We start from the raw sequence: 17480 nt of genomic DNA, 5'->3' as shown, positions 1-17480 counted from the left end.
AAAAACAAAAAATACTCCAAAAAGGTCTTTGTATTATTTCTTCTTTCAAACCACAATCCAAAGGGATGCTTTTCAAACTGAAGTTTGCCATCTATTAGGAGGCCACAAGGTAACTTAGTGTCTGTCTAGTATTTTTAAAAATAACTAAAACAGAAGGTGCCAGCATGCACACTTAGGAAAAATGGGTACTGTCTTGTTACATTTTTGCTTATATGTATCAGAGAGAGAGAGAGAGTGTGTATGTGTGTAATGGGTTATCTCTTACTGTGGTCAAAGAGTTGAAAGCCACTGACGAGTAGGTCTCTGTCTGCCAGTAAATTAACCAGATGCTAACAGCATTTATTCTTCCAAGAACTCTGGGATAAGCTGCCCAGACCACAAGTAGGTGCTGTTCAGTCCTTTTATGGAAAAAATTAGAGAAATCAAACAAGTCTAAATAATTCAAGCAATTAAATAAAATACATGCTATCAATTATTGATGCTACATTTTGGGTTATAAGAAATTGATCTACCAATAACTGCACAACAGAGAAAGAAAATATCCATTTCTTCCTTAATTCAGCATTCATCAGAATTATTACTGCCCTGTATAAAACTGAAATGGAATTAGCCTACAAATTCCCTTAAGTTTTAGCCATGAAGGTATTTAAGATGGAAAAAACAGAAGTATAAGCCCCACATATAAATGCTTATAAACCAAATATGAAATCACTTTTTGTAAAACTTTAATTTCTAAGACATTTTAAAGTCACACTAAAAGTATCTCATCGAAACAAGAGAGTAACAATGTGTAAACAAAACAATCTGTAAACAAAAATGTTTACTAGTTTACTAGTGTGTCCAAATGTTACTTTTAAAAGTTAACATTATACCAGTTTTTTCAAGTTTAAAAAGTAGGTGCTGCATCTATGTTCACATTTTTTAAAAAACCTATAATAATTCTGCCTTTGGCCGGGCACGGTGGCTCAAGCCTGTAATCCCAGCACTTTGGGAGGCCGAGACGGGCGGATCACGAGGTCAGGAGATCAAGACCATCCTGGCTGACACGGTGAAACCCCGTCTCTACTAAAAAATACAAAAAAAACTAGCCGGGCGAGGTGGCGGGCGCCTGTAGTCCCAGGTACTCGGGAGGCTGAGGCAGGAGAATGGTGTGAACCCGGGAGGCGGAGCTTGCAGTGAGCTGAGATCTGGCCACTGCACTCCAGCCTGGGCGACAGAGCGAGACTCTGCCTCAAAAAAAAAAAAAAAAAAAAAAAAAATCTGCCTTTGTGCATTAAGTAACATGCTACCAACAAAACAAGCACATAAGAGCCTGTACATGATGAAAACCTGTGTCCCTGGCAGACGAGGCCTTCACTGAGACTGCAGGGAGAGCCACGGGCACCCAGCAAAGTGTGGGAAGGCTGCACTGCCGCTGAGAGCAGGTACACATGAGCCTTTAATGCATGTGCAAGCAAAACGCCAGAGGCTCCATCCATCTCTACTAACCAGCACCTTAGTGCAGCAATTTAAGGAACTAACATTAGTGTATGTGTGTGTACAATTTTCATGTAAAGTCTCATACTTAGAGCTCTATTTTTACAGAGAATGTACATAAAGCTACGTAAATAGCAAATCTAAGAAGTATCTTGGAAAATCAGTAAAAATTAATACAAATGTTATAATCTGAAAACGTGTAATTGTAAAATAATTTATTTAAGTATCGCAGAACCAATGAATACGAATCTGCAAAGTTTCCCCAAGAAACTCTGAAACCATAGTGCCTAATGCACTTTAAAATCGATACTAAAGGAGAGAGAAGAAAAGGACTGTTTGATTTGATATAGTCACCGGTGCATCCCCATCCAGTCAGAAACAAAACTGTAGCTCCAGAATTGACCCGATGATGAGCATCTGCAGCTCTGCCTTCCAGGGTCTATCTCCTTTCACTGGCACGCAGGAACTGCAGTAAAATGAAGACCCCCAGAGCGACTGTCCTTACCAGGACTCAGAACGTTTGGCCTCTGTATTCTGGCATCCATTTCTGGAGTCTGTCATACAAAGCAGCCTCCAACCTAGGTCCAGTGGAAGCTCCTGCATTTGGAGTCAGTCTCTGGAGAGGCAGAGCTTGGGCATGGGCTCCGGAAGAGGCTCGAGGAACTGTGATTACGCAGCAGCCCAGGGCTGTAACAATCTGTGTGTGTTCTCAAGGCTGAGTCCAGAGGTTCGAAGCCGTCCTTCCACCCCATGCACATTCTTTGTTTCAACAGCAGTGACGATGCCTCCAGGAAGTGTACTGTACTCTGGGCTTACAAATCCAAAACTGGCTTAAGTCCTTGGATGGAGAGAAACTTCCAAATGAACAAAAAGTTGAGCTAAACATTGAAAAGTTTATTACTTAAAAGTTTTCAGACATTTTACAAGTATCTAGGAACTCTTTGGATGTGCCCTGAAAGTGGTGCAAGCGAAAAATGACATTACTCTACTCCTGAGTTTCTTTCTGTTCTTCCCTTGACTTCGTCTGCTCAAAGTACGGATTCCAAGTTTCACTAAAAATGAAACCTTGCTGTTAATACTTCAATAGGCATAACAATGAAATTGGAAAAGAGCTGAATTTTATTAACTTTTTAGGTATGTCGATTTTATGCTGAGAAATTCACCAGTACCATACTGGTGGTATTTACTGAAGGTTGTTTAGAATCACAAAATGAATGTTCTTTTATTTTAAAACCAAGCTGCATTTTAGAAAGATGTGAAGCGCAAAAGGAAATGCAGAGGTATAAATAAGGGGGAAGTATACTCAACGAAGGTTATAAATATACAGAATAAAGTTTCTCATTATTTTGGTTTAAGTGGAAATTTCTGATGTCAAATAGACACAGCCTGTTTTTCATAAATTTCTCCCAGAAAACCTTTAAATTTAACAATTTGAAAAAAATGTTTTACTTTCGTCTGAACACAGACAATCTATTTTCATACACATAGTGCATGTGAACATATTTATATAGTAGATTGCATAACTACGAATTGTGTACAAATGGACCCATCTCGTATTTTTGCATGCACAGTTTCCGGTATTCTATCCTAGTGGATGGTTAACACAGAGTACAATTTCATAGATTTTATTCAGTAGACTTAAAGCCAAGAAACCATCCCAGTAATTATTTACAATTGAATAACTGAATGATTATCAGATCGTGTTATACTGCAAAACTGTTCTTACACCATGAATGGTGATGCTGTGAACTTTGGATGTTAAACTGGTAAAAGGTGGAGGCTTCAAATGGCATATGCAAAAGTAACCAAAGCCTGAGGACTATGAGGAAAGGAGGAGTTCCACCACTCGCCATTTATAGTTTTCATAAGCATTACAGAAGCACGGGGAATTAAGTGATCTTTGAAAAAAATGCTTTAAAAAACTGCGTATACATATAGCCTATAAGGCAAAAATCCAAGTTACAAGTGTATTAAACACTGGCAACTATGTTATCAGAGGTAATACTGAATTATATACATAAACTGTCATTAAACTGTGATTACGTGATACTTCCTACCATAGCTTATTAGACTGTACAACAGAAGATATTCCTGTGGCTCTCTAAGGCTCCAGGTTTAAAAGAATTTAGTATTTTCCTCTTGGCTCAAAGTCTAATCAGTATCATTCTGTAACATAAATCAGAAACTATGCTTTTTGCTTTTAGGGAAATAAGAAACATAACTGCAACCATTACAGCTCCAACACACACTGCAATGATGATATCTACAAACAGTTCCTATTGCATTTGAAAAATGCATTTTCTGAAGAAGCTTCACTTAGTACCAAGGATGCACTTCAGGTTGGCTTCTACATTCTGAATAAAGTATATAATGGGATTTAAGTAAATCTTTAGAAGTCCCAGAGTTTGCCTTTTCTAACATTTTCATATCAGGTGAAAACAATTTTTTCATATGGATGACTGTATTTACCGATATGAGAAAATGTCTACAGAAGAATGCGCTGTTCTATACGGCTCTAAGGAATCTGCATTTAACTGGAAACTACAGGGTCTATCAGAAAGTTAAATTTAAAAAAAGATCAGCCATAGCCAAGTTCTTTGTAGACTATGAAAAAAAATGGCACTGATAGGTCTAGGTTCTGAAGAGGAGCCAAGGTTGAAATGGAAATGCTTCTACGTGGGACAGGAATGTCATGAGTCTGGAGTTCTCAGGTCTCTTGGTTGTAGAAGACGCCGTCTGTGCATCTCACAGTGCTTTCTGATGCCCATTTACAGAAGGCTTGGCTGTTTCTGAATCCCTTGAAGTATTTGATAAATGAAGTTTATGAAGCCCTGCAAAAAAATTAAGAAAATGGTGAGAAATGATATATTGTTGAGTGGCTGGGAAAGGGTTAGGGTAGGGAGAAGAGATTTACAAAGCTCAGTTTTACTTGGGAAGCTGTGAGGTGCTGGCCAGATCCCCCTGAGGAATGAAAGATTTCTTCTCCCTACTGGCAACTTCCCTCTGAGGATGGCCTCAGCTGAAGACAGCTGCAGGGAGGGAAGTCCTGCCCCTTCCAGGATAGCACGTGAGGGTCCTAAGAGCCTGCCCGCTTCTCCTCAGTTCAGTGGACCTCTGAAGGGTCATCAAAGTCACAACATCCCCGAGGGCCAGCGGAGGCTTCTAGTGTGACTGCATCATGACACAATTCCTCTCTCTGCACAGCCCCTTCCTCTTCCGTTTCCCCAACCCGGCTAACAAACCTCTTCCTGGCAAGCGGATTCCCATCTAAAGTGTGCTTCTCAGGGAACCTAACCCGAGACAGACAGGTTCCCACTTTCATTTTAAAATACACGCACACAGGCTGGGCATGGTGGCTCACGTCTGTCATCCCAGCACTTCAGGAGGCTGAGGTGGAAGGATCGTTTGAGCTGAGGGGTTTGAGGCAGGCCTGGGCGACAATGTGAAACCCCATCTTCATGAAAAACACAAAAATTAGCTGGTTGCAGTGGCTCATGCCTATAACCCCAGCACTGCGGGAGGCTGAGACGGGAGAACCGCCTGAGCTCAGCAGGTTGTGGCTGCAGTGAGATGTGATCACACCACTGCACTCCAGCCTGGGTGACACAGTGAGACCCTGTCTCAAAACAATTTCAAATAAAGTAAAATAACACACACACACATATGCAGGAAAATGTAGGGAAAGCCACACCAAAATATTAACATGTAATTAAAAAGAAAAGAATGGAAAACATTACCAAAAAAGAAAGAAATGACAAAAGAATAAATTGAACATAAATAATATCTCACTACCTAAAGGTATTTCACAGAATACAAAATTATCACTATCTTTTATAGTTACATTTATTTCTCTCTGTATCATATAACAATTATTTACGTGATATATCTGACACCAACACTGCACAGACCAATACTGCACTCTCACAGGGAGAAGAAAACGTAAGAGCTTCTGTGGCACCGGAGCTTCAAGTACTTTAATGAAAACGAAAGACAATGACATACAGGAACACAGTCAGGTGTTGCTGAACAACAGGAATACACTCTGAGACATGGGTTGTCAACTGGTCACTGTGATACCATCACAGAGTATATCTACACACACCCAGGGGGCACAGCCCACAACATACCTAGGCTGTAGGGTATGGCCTATTGCTCCTAAGTTACAAACCAGACAGCATGTTACTGTACTGAGTACTGTAGGCAACTCTGGCACAATGGTAAATATTTGTGCATCTAAAAATATCTAAACCTAGAAAAGTGACACATTGTGCCAGGACATTACAACAGCTACCAGGTCACTAGGTGACAGAAACTGCTCAGCTCCACTGTCATCTCTGTGGTCTGTCACACGGGCAAGTGATCCGTTACTGACCAAACGATCACTATGTGGCCTATGACCATACACAGCAGCACTTCCACAGAACAGATGTTGAGAAAATACTTATCATGAAGCTCAGACCTTTCTGGCATCTCAACAACTTACTTGGAAAAGACTTTTCTCCCTAAAATTTCACATGGTAACTGACCTATTAGGCAGTTTCACATCACTCATAAACTAATATCGCACTCCAAAATCTTTCTGTCACCTGCATATCTTAATGAAAGAAAAGGTAAAACTGAGCCTCTCTACGTCTGAATGGGAAGGAAAAAAAGAAATCAATCCAAGAAAAAACATGGTCTGGTCCCAGGAATGACAACAGGAACCCACAGCTGTTGGAGTTGAGGAAGTGTGCTAAAATAAAGCTTGTTAGAGAAGGGACTGAGTGAAGACAGATGATCGATGCGGTATCCACCGACTAAGCTGAAATGAAGTCCCCCTTTTAGGATAGATTATTGGAGTTCACATCTAACACTTGGGGGTCACGTTGGTTATACATTCTGAGAAACTCTGATGTCCCTCTTCTGCAGACAACTCCAGAAAACATCTCGTCCATTACCACCGTCACCAGCTAAACTTCTAGTGTTTAGTATGTGCTGGATATTCTCTGAGATGGGTACTATTATTATCAATGGGTGGAGTAGCAGAGGGGAAAAAAAAACTCTACAAAAGAAGAAAGAAAAAAAAAGAAAGGGGCTAGCTACTTCACAACCAAATTACCAGTCTCAGTGAAATCCTTATTAAGATCTCGGATCATTCAAACATTACATATACTTAATAACACTCTTTTTCTATGTATAAATTGCCCCTTAGAGCACCCCAAAGAATACTGAAAAACATTTGGGAAGAAAAGTAAATGTATCTATTAGGTAGTTTTATACAACTCTTGCTCATTCTACTCTCTCCTATGGTCAATGAACTGACATGCATATAAGGCCTTTTATATCAGGTTAAGTTATGTTTTATTACTTTAACAAAGGCTTTCTTAGCAAAATGATGTCCAGAATACCTAATTCAAAAGCTAAACTTACAACAGTCCATTTGCAACCATCTCATTTAGTGAATGGAAGGTGGAAATGTATCTGAGACCATGGCTAACTAATCTTGCTGATATTGTAACAGGCTTAAAAATTAAGTTTTAATGCTAGACATCTGATAAAAAGGACTGTTTGATTCCCACTTCAAGTTGGGCCAGCTTTATTAACCCTAAGCATTAAAAGGTATAAATTATCTGGCACGTCAGCTGAGATGAGCTGTGACTGTTTCCTGTCAGGCCAACATTTGATGAGCCGTCCCCTCCCGGGCATATGCAAAGTGAAAGACACATGGCCAGCTCATCTGAAATCTTCTGTGCCTCCCAAAGGTCACCCTCTCAAACATCAAGGTTGGAAAGGCCTGGTGATGTGAGAAGCTTTATTGCTGCTCATATAGTTTAAGTTATCTGAAAACTGGACCTTAATGAATCCATCAATATGTGGCCTTTTGCAATAGCTAAAAGCCCCAATATGGAGTCATACACATTCGAATGATGTCAACTCAGGTGAATGAGCTAATGTCAGGAGTTTTAATAATTTTCTACAAGAAGTCACTGCCTTTCCCTTCTTCTGTCATAAAATTACAACCCCGCCCCCCAAACCAAGATCATTTACTTTGTCCTGGCATTCTTAAAGTAAAAAACTTGACATGTTTAGCACTAATGTGGAAATAAGCATAAAAAATACATTCATAGGTTATGTTTGTACCCTTTAGCTAAACCTACCAGTTTTTAACACCATTACAATACATGTGACTCTTGGAATACATAATAGTAAATCCCCTCTCTTCTATTATATCAGTGCCAAGAATGCTAACATTTTCACCTTGAATTTATTATTTGGCTTACTGAAGAAACTTATGGGTTAGCCTAATACTTGTAAAATCCAAGCCTCAAAAAAGCTTTAACTAAAAGGTATTATTACCAAGGAATAAGCTTTTAACATCATATCATCCTCACCACCACCATGACCACCATCGTCATAATAAAGGGGCTAATATTTACTGAGTTCTTATGATGTGCCAGGCACTATGCTAAGGATCTTATGAGAATTATTTCAGTTGATCTTCACAAAAACCCTAAAAGGAAGACGATACTATCACTATATTACAGATAACGAAGCTAAGGCTTAATGAAGTAATTTTGTACAAAGTAGCAGATCAATAACTTGACCTCTAAGGTTTTACAAATTTAGGAAACTAAATAGCTGAAAATGTAATATTAACTCAAATGTCGAACTTATTATTTAGTAGAAAAGGAAAAAATACCCATAAACCTCAGGATTACCTAGGGCCTTGAAAAGTTCTTCTCGAACTGCAGAGGTGAATTTTCGGACCAGACACAATGTTGTCACAATAGCAAAAAGCAAATTGTAGGATAATACAATATAGAAATTTCCCAGCCAATTAAACCTTCCAAAGTCGCCAAGTAGATCAAATCTAGTGATTCCTGTTAAAAATAAATAAAATAGCCCTTAATGAAATCAGGTTAAGACAGTGCTAAAAGTAAAGTACAAGTTAGACAGAATTCTATGGACTTTCTCTCTTCTGTTACATGAGATGCTGTAATGAATAAATCCTAGTTTAAAATATGTAACTATCATCTAGTGGGACAGCCTCAAGCCAGCCCTAACCTGCTTCACATACACGCCACAGTCACTTGCAAGTGATGAGTAATGAGGTCAGAATGAATGCCCTTTGACGTCCGATGGAAGTCACGCTTACATTAAAAATCAAGCTCTCGTGCTGCTTACATGGGTAGGATGGCTGACTGCATGCTCTACTGAGACAGGAAGGCTGTAACTGATCACAGGAAGCAAGAGTCACGATGAAAAAGATTCCTGAGAACATCCTTATGCCTCCTCTGCTGCTGCCCTCTGGAGGAACTGCCCGTCCCGTCTCTTTAGTCGGGTCTCTGGGCAAATGCCATCTCCTCAGAGAGGAAACCTCTGACTCCCCTATCTAAAACAGCTGGACCTTCCATGGCCTTCTATACTAATTATGACTCTTCATAGCACACATCAACTAATTTTTTTTTCTTTTTGGCTTATCGCCTGTTTTCCCCACTAGAATGCAGGTTCTGTAAGAACAGGAACTTCGTTTCACCCCTATAATCCCAGTGCCCAGAATAATGTCATACACACTTAATACGTATTACATAAATGAATACATAATTTCCTTCCATAAAAAATTGTTAATCTGAGTTTAATGCTTATAGGTTTGTAGGGTAAAAAGGCAAAGCAGGAAATACAGTAGGATGACATAATGTATGCATTGAAGTTACTTAAATTCATCTATACACATTTTTAAAAGTCTTTTTACTTAAAAATAGTTTAAATAATCATTCTATTAAATGAGCACATGGCCAGGTCCAGTATTTATTGGAAAAAATACATGAATGGTAGGATTTTTCTGACCACTGATAGATAAATAAACATCACTCAGGCATTGGTCAAGTGACAGATACTGGGAATGTCAACATTCTTCAAGGAAGAAAGGATAGAGCTACTTGGGGGCCATATAAAATTTAAACTACAAAGAATGAGAAGAAATAATAATTGTCTATGAAATTGTATAAACAAAATTATGTACCTCATATTTTAAGGGTGATTTAAGGATTTTTATGGGTGATTTCAAGAATAACTTTGACTATACTCAGTTTTACATTATCAGTTGACCTATGAACTGAACTCTCATCCTCACTCCAATGCAATGGCATCATCTACTACAGATAGCCTCTACAAAAGCGGCTTAGAGAGACAACAGAAAAACCAAATATAAACATTGTCATAAAAACAGGAGATCTCAAAAGTAGCTCTTCTGTATCCACTTCTTTCCAGGACAAATGTGTTTGAAATTGAAAGGCAATAATATACCAAAATATTTTTCAAAGGTAGACAATTAATGAAAACATACAATAAAACAGCTTTTTTAAAAAGGTTAATGCAGACACCAGCCTGTCACGCATGGTTATGAGAAGATGACAACAATCTTGGCTGCAGTTTCTCAGCTATTCATATTAATAAAACTTTACCTTGTTAAAGGGAATACGTATCTAATTATAAGTTTTATTTTTCAAATAAAGCACCATTTCATTTAGCCTAGGAAGTGATCTTTAAACAAGATATAATCCTACCAAAACAAGCTTCAGTGGCTGCAGCCCAGAGATCCCAGATAAGTAATTTTCTCATTAGGGCCAAAGACTCCTTTGAGAATCTGGTGAGAGCTATGAATCTTCTCAAAAGAAAAACCCACAGACACAGACACCCAAATTTTACACAGCACGAAGCTCACTGACGGAGGAAACGGGAGATCCCGGAATCAAACCCTTGTCCAGATGCTCCACATGAGTCTTAACTGCTCTTGAAATTTTTTTGATCATATACTACCATTAGTAAAAACAAAATTTGACCATCTATACCCCGTATATGTGTATTTAATTATTTATAAGCTACATATATACTATTCAATGACATATACAGACAAAACAAAGACTTTAAAAATCATAACAATAAATATAAATACAAATTCTAATAGTTTCTTCACACAGTCCAACGACTTACTTTATGAATGCATGGAAATGCACAAACTCCACTTTGGACAACACTGTAGATGCTCTGTGGTAGGTAATCCAACCCCCCCAGACACGGCCTGTGTCCTATGTTGTGACAGCACTACCACATAATGAGAAGTCAAGAAGCTGAATGCACCATCATGGTAAGAATGGAAGGTATGTTTTGAAAAACGGGAAAGTGCTTCACTAGAACTTCTTAGTGGATTCAACTTGGTATCTTGAGACTCAGGGTCGAGACCTAATACGGAACATCTAGGCAAAGAACAGCCTCTATCATCAGATGTTTTGGTTTCCAGGCTATTTCAGGTTGACTTCATAAACAGAAACCCAGGAGCCTGTTGCTATAGTGCGCCGAATAACTAGATAAATATTACCTCAAAAAACTAGTTCCAAGACATCATCGTGTTGAATATTTTTAAAAATCTGATAGACTGACTAACAGATCACTCTGACCAACACATAGTTCTTCAATTCTGAAAATTTTCTATAAAGACTGGACCACAAGAAACTTTAAAAAAGAACTTCTCTAAAATTCTGCCTGAGAGGTTTCTGGCATGGCAATAGATTATAAAATGTACTTTTAAAATTAAAAGCACCAGGTGCGGTGGCTCACGCCTGTAATCCCAGCACTTTGGGAGGCCGAGGCGGGCTGATCATGAGGTCAGGCAATCGAGACCATCCTGGCTAACACGGTGAAACCCCGTCTCTACGAAAAATACAAAAAAATTAGCCGGGCCTGGTGGCGGGCGCCTGTAGTCCCAGCTACTCAGGAGGCTGAGGCAGGAGAATGGCCTGAACCCAGGAGGTGGAGCTTGTAGTGAGCCAAGATCACACCACTGAACTCCAGCCTGGGTGAAAGAGCGAGACTCCGTCTCAACAAAGAAAAAAAAAAAATTAAAAGCACCAACAATTAAGAAAAAATGACAATACTCAGACAAAGCTTTAACAGCAATCATTTGACAAATATAAAAGATTTTAAAACCTCTATTTCTGTAAAAAAGTAAAAGTATTTTAAAAGCAAGCAAATTTTAAAATATTTTAAAATACTACTATTAGAAAGATTTAATTATCAAATGTTGTTGTTTAACTCTCTTAGTCAAATATCTAAATGCTTATGTCCATTTGGAAGTGCATTCTGTTAAAAGATTAAGTAAAATATACACCAGGCAAGAAGCTTAGTAAGTTAAGCAGTGGCTAAGCATAAGGTCACATTATCTAGATTATCTGTCAATAAAAAATATTCTTCATGACAAACTGCACATCAACTCCACCCATTAGAATTCAACTGAAAATATTTTATGCATAATTCCTTGAATAACAGTCTTTTTCTATTCATACCTATAAAAGAACATACAGAATAAAATCTCATTTAAGAAAGGGCTGGTTTCTCTACCTGCAATATGAGTCAATAGAATTTATGTTCTTTAGCCCACCTGAGTAAACTTCTACTTTTAGGAAGCCTATTCATCTTCCTAAAGCAGCAAAAAGTAGTTAAGAGAGTTTATAAAGCTTGACACATAAAGGGATCATTAATCTGACTTTATCAATAAATTATATATGTTAGCCTATTACACAAATGGCTGACATAAATATCCATGGTTTTAATGTAAGATTACCAGAAAGAACACGTACATCTTATTTTTTAAAAATGCATAGATTAAATGTTCTTTGCTGAAATATTAGGATTAACATACTTTTTTCCTTCTGAACTCAAACAACGGTTAATTATACTATGTTTTCAAATCTCTTCCTCTAAACCAGATTTTTTGAAATAATATTAGCTAAGACAGTGTTGGGAAAAATAAGTGACAAAGAGTATGAAATAATGAAATCTACAATCATTTTAAAACAGGAATAATTTAAATAGGCTCATTGCCAATTGTTTTATTCATTCAAAAACAAAGTCATCGTAAAACGAAAGAGAGGCTCCACTTCCAGGGTGGAATGAAAGATGATGCTGTTGAAGCAAAGGCTTTACTTTTTTTTTTTTTTTTTGAGACGGAGTTTTGCGCTTGTTGCCCAGCAGTGCAGTGGCACAATATCAGCTCACTGCAACCAAGCCCTCCTGGGTTCAAGCGATTTTCCTGCCTCAGCCTCCCAAGTAGTCGGGAACACAGGCGCCCACCACCATGCCAGGCTAATTTTTGTATTTTTAGTAGAGATGGGGTTTCACCATGTTGGTCAGGCTGGCCTCAAACTCCTGAACTCAGGTGATCCGCCCACCTGGGCCTCCCAAAGTGCTGGGATTACAGGCATGAGCCACTGTGCCCAGCTGGCTTTACCTTTGACCAGTCTTGCTGTGCAAGTATATTTTCAAGAAATTATATCAATTGGAGATATACTTATTGACTTCAGGTTCCAGCCTATATGGAGTAAAAGAGACCAGATTTTCCCTCTCAACTGAATAAACTGAAACACTGAACAAAGTATATGAAACAACAGTTTTCAAGACCCTAGACATCAGGAAACCAAGGACAGTGATCACTGACAGATGAGAAACAAACAAGGTGGGCCCTATGATTGCCACAGTTTACCATCTAAAGAGACACTGCAATGTAGAGAGAAGAGCTGAGGCGGGCTCCAGCCATCTCCCTAAGATCAAGAGATGAAGCTTGGAGCATAAGGATGACACAGCGGCCAGAGGGCTGCACAATGGAAGAACCCGGCAGCGAACTGACCAGTGTATGCTTGTGGGGAGCAGCTGGTCAAGAAATGAAGCAGGTGACAGAATGAGTAGCAAAGACATTACAACAGTTATTTTTAACTACATTCCTTATTTCAAAAGCTAGAGGAAAGATAAAACTTGCTAAGTAGAGATATTAAAGAAAATAGACTGAAATTGACCTTCTACAAAGGAAAATTATACTGTGGGACATGAAAAGTACACCAGATGGGATTAACGGCAGATTGGACACTGCAGAAGAAGAGATTAGTAAATTTAAAGACACAGGAATAGGAAAACAAAATAAAACAAGGAGCGAAATAAGAAAAGAATGAACAAAGCATTAACGAACCATGAATTCATTTGAAATGTCTTATGTGCTTGTGGTAGAGTCCCTGAAGGGGAAGAAAGAGAGGATAAGAGAAGATGGCCAAATAGGAACAGCTCCAGTCTACAGTTCCCAGTGTGAGCAATGCAGAAGATGGGTGATTTCTGTATTTCCAACTGACATACTGGGTTCATCTCACTGGGACATGTCAGACAGCGGGTGCAGGACAGCGGGTGCAGACCACTGAGCATGAGCCAAAGCGCAAGAGGTCAGGGGATTCCCTTTCCTAGCCAAGGGAATATGTGACAGATGGCACAAAGAAAATCGGGTCACTCCCACCCTAATACTGCCCTTTTCCAACAGTCCTAGCAAACGGCACACCAGGAGATTATATCCCGCACCTGTCTCGGAGGGTCCCATGCCCACAGAGCCTCACTCATTGCTAGTACAGCAGTCTGAGATTGAACTGCAAGGCAGCAGAGAGGCTGGGGAGGGGTGCCTGCCATTGCTGAGGCTTGAGTAGGTAAACAAAGCAGCCTGGAAGCTCGAACTGGGTGGAGCCCAATGCAGCTCAAAGAGGCCTACCTGCCTCTGTAGACTCCACCTCTGGGGCCAGGGCATAGCCAAACAAAAGGCAGCAGAAACTTCTGCAGACTTAAATGTCCCTGTTGATAGCTTTAAAGAGAGCAGTGGTTCTCCCAGCACAGAGTCTGAGATCTGAGAACGGACAGACTGCCTCCTCAAGTGGGTCCCTGACCCCAGAGTAGCCTAACTGGGAGGCACCTCCCAGTAGGGGCCGACTGACACCTCACACGGCCAGGTGCCCCTCTGAGATGAAGCTTCCAGAGGAATGATCAGGCAGCAACATTTGCTGTTCTGCCATATTCTGTTCTGCAGCCTCTGCTGGTGATACCCAGGCAAACAGCGTCTGGATTGGACCTCCAGCAAACTCCAACAGACCTGCAGCTGAGGGTCCTGACTGTTAGAGGGAAAACTAACAAACAGAAAGGACATCCACACCAAAACCCCATCTGTACATCACCATCATCAAAGACCAAAGGTAGATAAAACCACAAAGATGGGGAGAAACCAGAACAGAAAAGCTGAAAATTCTAAAAATCAGAGCGCCTCTTCTCCTACAAAGGAACACAGCTCCTCGCCAGCAATGGAACAAAGCTGGACAGAGAATGACTTTGACGAGTTGAGAGAAGAAGGCTTCAGAAAATCAAACTTATACAAGATAAAGGAGGATGTGCGAACCCATTGCAAAGAAGCGAAAAACCTTGAAAAAAGATTAGACGAATGGCTAACTAGAATATAGAGAAGTCCTTAAATGACCTGATGGAGCTGAAAACCATGGCACGAGAACTACGTGACGCATGCACAAACTTCAGTAACTGATTCGATCAACTGGAAAAAAGGGTATCAGCGACTGAAGATGAAATGAATGAAATGAAGTGAGAAGAGAAGTGTAAAGAAAACAGAGTAAAAAGAAATGAACAAAGCCTCCAAGAAATATGGGACTATGTGAAAAGACCAAATCTACATCTGATTGGTGTACCTGAAAGTGACGAAGAGAATGGAACCAAGTTGGAAAACACTCTTCAGGATATTATCCAGGAGAACTTCCCCAACCTAGTGAGGGAGGCCAACATTCAAATTCAGAAAATACAGAGAACGCCACAAAGATACTCCTCGAGAAGAGCAACTCCAAGACACATAATTGTCAGATTCACCAAAGTTGAAATGAAGGAAAAAATGTTAAGGGCAGCCAGAGAGAAAGGTCAGGTTACCCACAAAGGGAAGCCCATCAGACTAACAGCAGATCTCTCGGCAGAAACTCTTACAAGCCAGAAGACAGTGGGGGCCAATATTCAACATTCTTAAAGAAAAGAATTTTCAACCCGAATTTCATATCCAGCCAAACTAAGCTTCATAAGTGAAGGAGAAATAAAATCCTTTACAGACAAGTAAATGCTGAGAGATTTTGTCACCACTAGGCCTGCCCTACAAGAGACCCTGAAGGAAGCACTAAACATGGAAAGGAACAACCGGTACCAGCCACTGCAAAAACATGCCAAATTGTAAAGACCATCGAGGCTAGGAAGAAACTGCATCAACTAAAAAGCAAAATAACCAGCTAACATCATAACGACAGGATCAAATTCATGCATAACAATATTAACCTTAAATGTAAATGGGCCAAATGCTCCAATTAAAAGACACAGACAGGAAAATTGGATAAAGAGTCAAGACCCATCAGTGTACTGTATTGAGGAGACCCATCTCACATGCAGAGACACACATAGGCTCAAAATAAAGGGATGGAGGAAGATCTACCAAGCAAATGGAAAACAAAAAAAAAAGCAGGGGTTGCAATCCTAGTCTCTGATAAAACAGACTTTAAATTAACAAAGATCAAAAGAGACAAGGCCATTACATAATGGTAAAGGGATCAATTCAACAAGAAGAGCTAACTATCCTAAATATATATGCACCCAATACAGGAGCACCCAGATTCATAAAGTCCTTAGAGACCTACAAAGAGACTTAGACTCCCACAAAATAATAATGGGAGACTTTAACACCCCACTGTCAACATTAGATAGATCCACAAGACAGAGAGTTAACAAGGATATCCAGGAACTGAACTCAACTCTGCACCAAGTGGATCTAATAGACATCTACAGAACTCTCCACCCCAAATCAACAGAATATACATTCTTCTCAGCACCACATCACACTTATTCCAAAATTGACCACATAGTTGGAAGTAAAGCACTCCTCAGCAAATGTAAAAGAACAGAAATTATAACAAACTGTCTCTCAGACCACAGTGCAATCAAACCACAACTCAGGATTAAGAAACTCAATCAAAACCGGTCAACTACATGGAAACTGAACAACCTGCTCCTGAATGACTACTGGGTACATAACAAAATGAAGGCAGAAATAAAGATGTTCTTTGAAACCAATGAGAACAAAGATACAACATACCAGAATCTCTGGGACACATTTAAAGCAGTGTGTAGAGGGAAATGTATAGCACTAAATGCCCACAAGAGAAAGCAGGAAAGATCTAAAATTGACACCCTAACATCACAATTAAAAGAACTAGAGAAACAAAAGCGAACACATTTAAAAGCTAGCAGAAGGCAATAAATAACTAAGCTCAGAGCAGAAATGAAGGAGATAGAGACACAAAAAACCCTTCAAAAAATCAGTGAATCCAGAAGCTGATTTTTTGAAAAGATCAACAAAATTGACAGACCACTAGCAAGACTAATAAAGAAGAAAAGAGAGAATCAAATAGATGTAATAAAAAATGATAAAGGGGATATCACCACCGATCCCACAGAAATACAAACTACCATCAGAGAACACTATAAACACCTCTACACAAATAAAGTAGAAAATCTAGAAGAAATGAATAAATTCCTGGACACAAACACTCTCACAAGACTAAACCAGGAAGAAGTTGAATCCCTGAATAGACCAATACAGGTTCTGAAATTGAGGCAATAATTAATGGCCTACCAACCAAAAAAAGTCCAGGACCAGATGTATTCACAGCCGAATTCTATCAGAGGTACAAGGAGGAGCTGGTACCATTCCTTCTGAAACTATTCCAATCAATAGAAAAAGAGGGAATCCTTCCTAACTCATTTTATGAGGCCAGCATCATCCTGATACCAAAGCCTGGCAGAGACACAACAAAAAAAGAGAATTTTAGACCAATATCCCTGATGAACATCGATGAAAAAATCCTCAGTAAAATACTGGCAAACCGAATTCAGCAGCACATCAAAAAGCTTATCCACCATGATCAAGTGGGCTTCATCCCTGGGATGCAAGGCTGGTTCAACACACACAAATCAATAAACGTAATCCATCATTTAAACAGAATCAAAGACAAAAACCACAGATTATCTCAATAGATGCAGAAAAGGCCTTCAACAAAACTCAACAGCCCTTCATGATAAAAACTCTCAATAAATTAGGCATTGATGGGACATATCTCAAAATAATA

General features: G+C 39.4%; 1 protein-coding gene across 10 annotated transcripts in view; it reads right to left on the bottom strand.

Moving 5' to 3' along the window:
• Nucleotides 1-1674: 1674 nt before the first annotated feature.
• LOC105474973 (limb development membrane protein 1) overlaps nt 1675-17480 on the bottom strand; it is a 212401-nt gene continuing 196595 nt past the window's right edge. For 8 of the 10 annotated variants that reach the window (XM_071094175.1, XM_071094182.1, XM_071094179.1 and 5 more), the window contains 2 exons: nt 8175-8336; nt 1675-4307 (listed from right to left, as the gene is read on the bottom strand). In XM_071094175.1, coding sequence (XP_070950276.1) covers nt 4222-4307; nt 8175-8336 — 248 coding nt within the window. In that variant the 3' untranslated portion in view covers nt 1675-4221. The remainder of the gene's footprint in view (nt 4308-8174; nt 8337-17480) is intronic. The other 2 variants (XM_071094178.1, XM_071094183.1) reach the window with 1 other exon arrangement.

Source organism: Macaca nemestrina, chromosome 4 (assembly GCF_043159975.1).
Source record: "Macaca nemestrina isolate mMacNem1 chromosome 4, mMacNem.hap1, whole genome shotgun sequence".
Taxonomy (NCBI): domain Eukaryota; kingdom Metazoa; phylum Chordata; class Mammalia; order Primates; family Cercopithecidae; genus Macaca; species Macaca nemestrina.
Note: the sequence above shows the minus strand (reverse complement) of the source record. Positions and strands in the feature narration are given on the sequence as shown.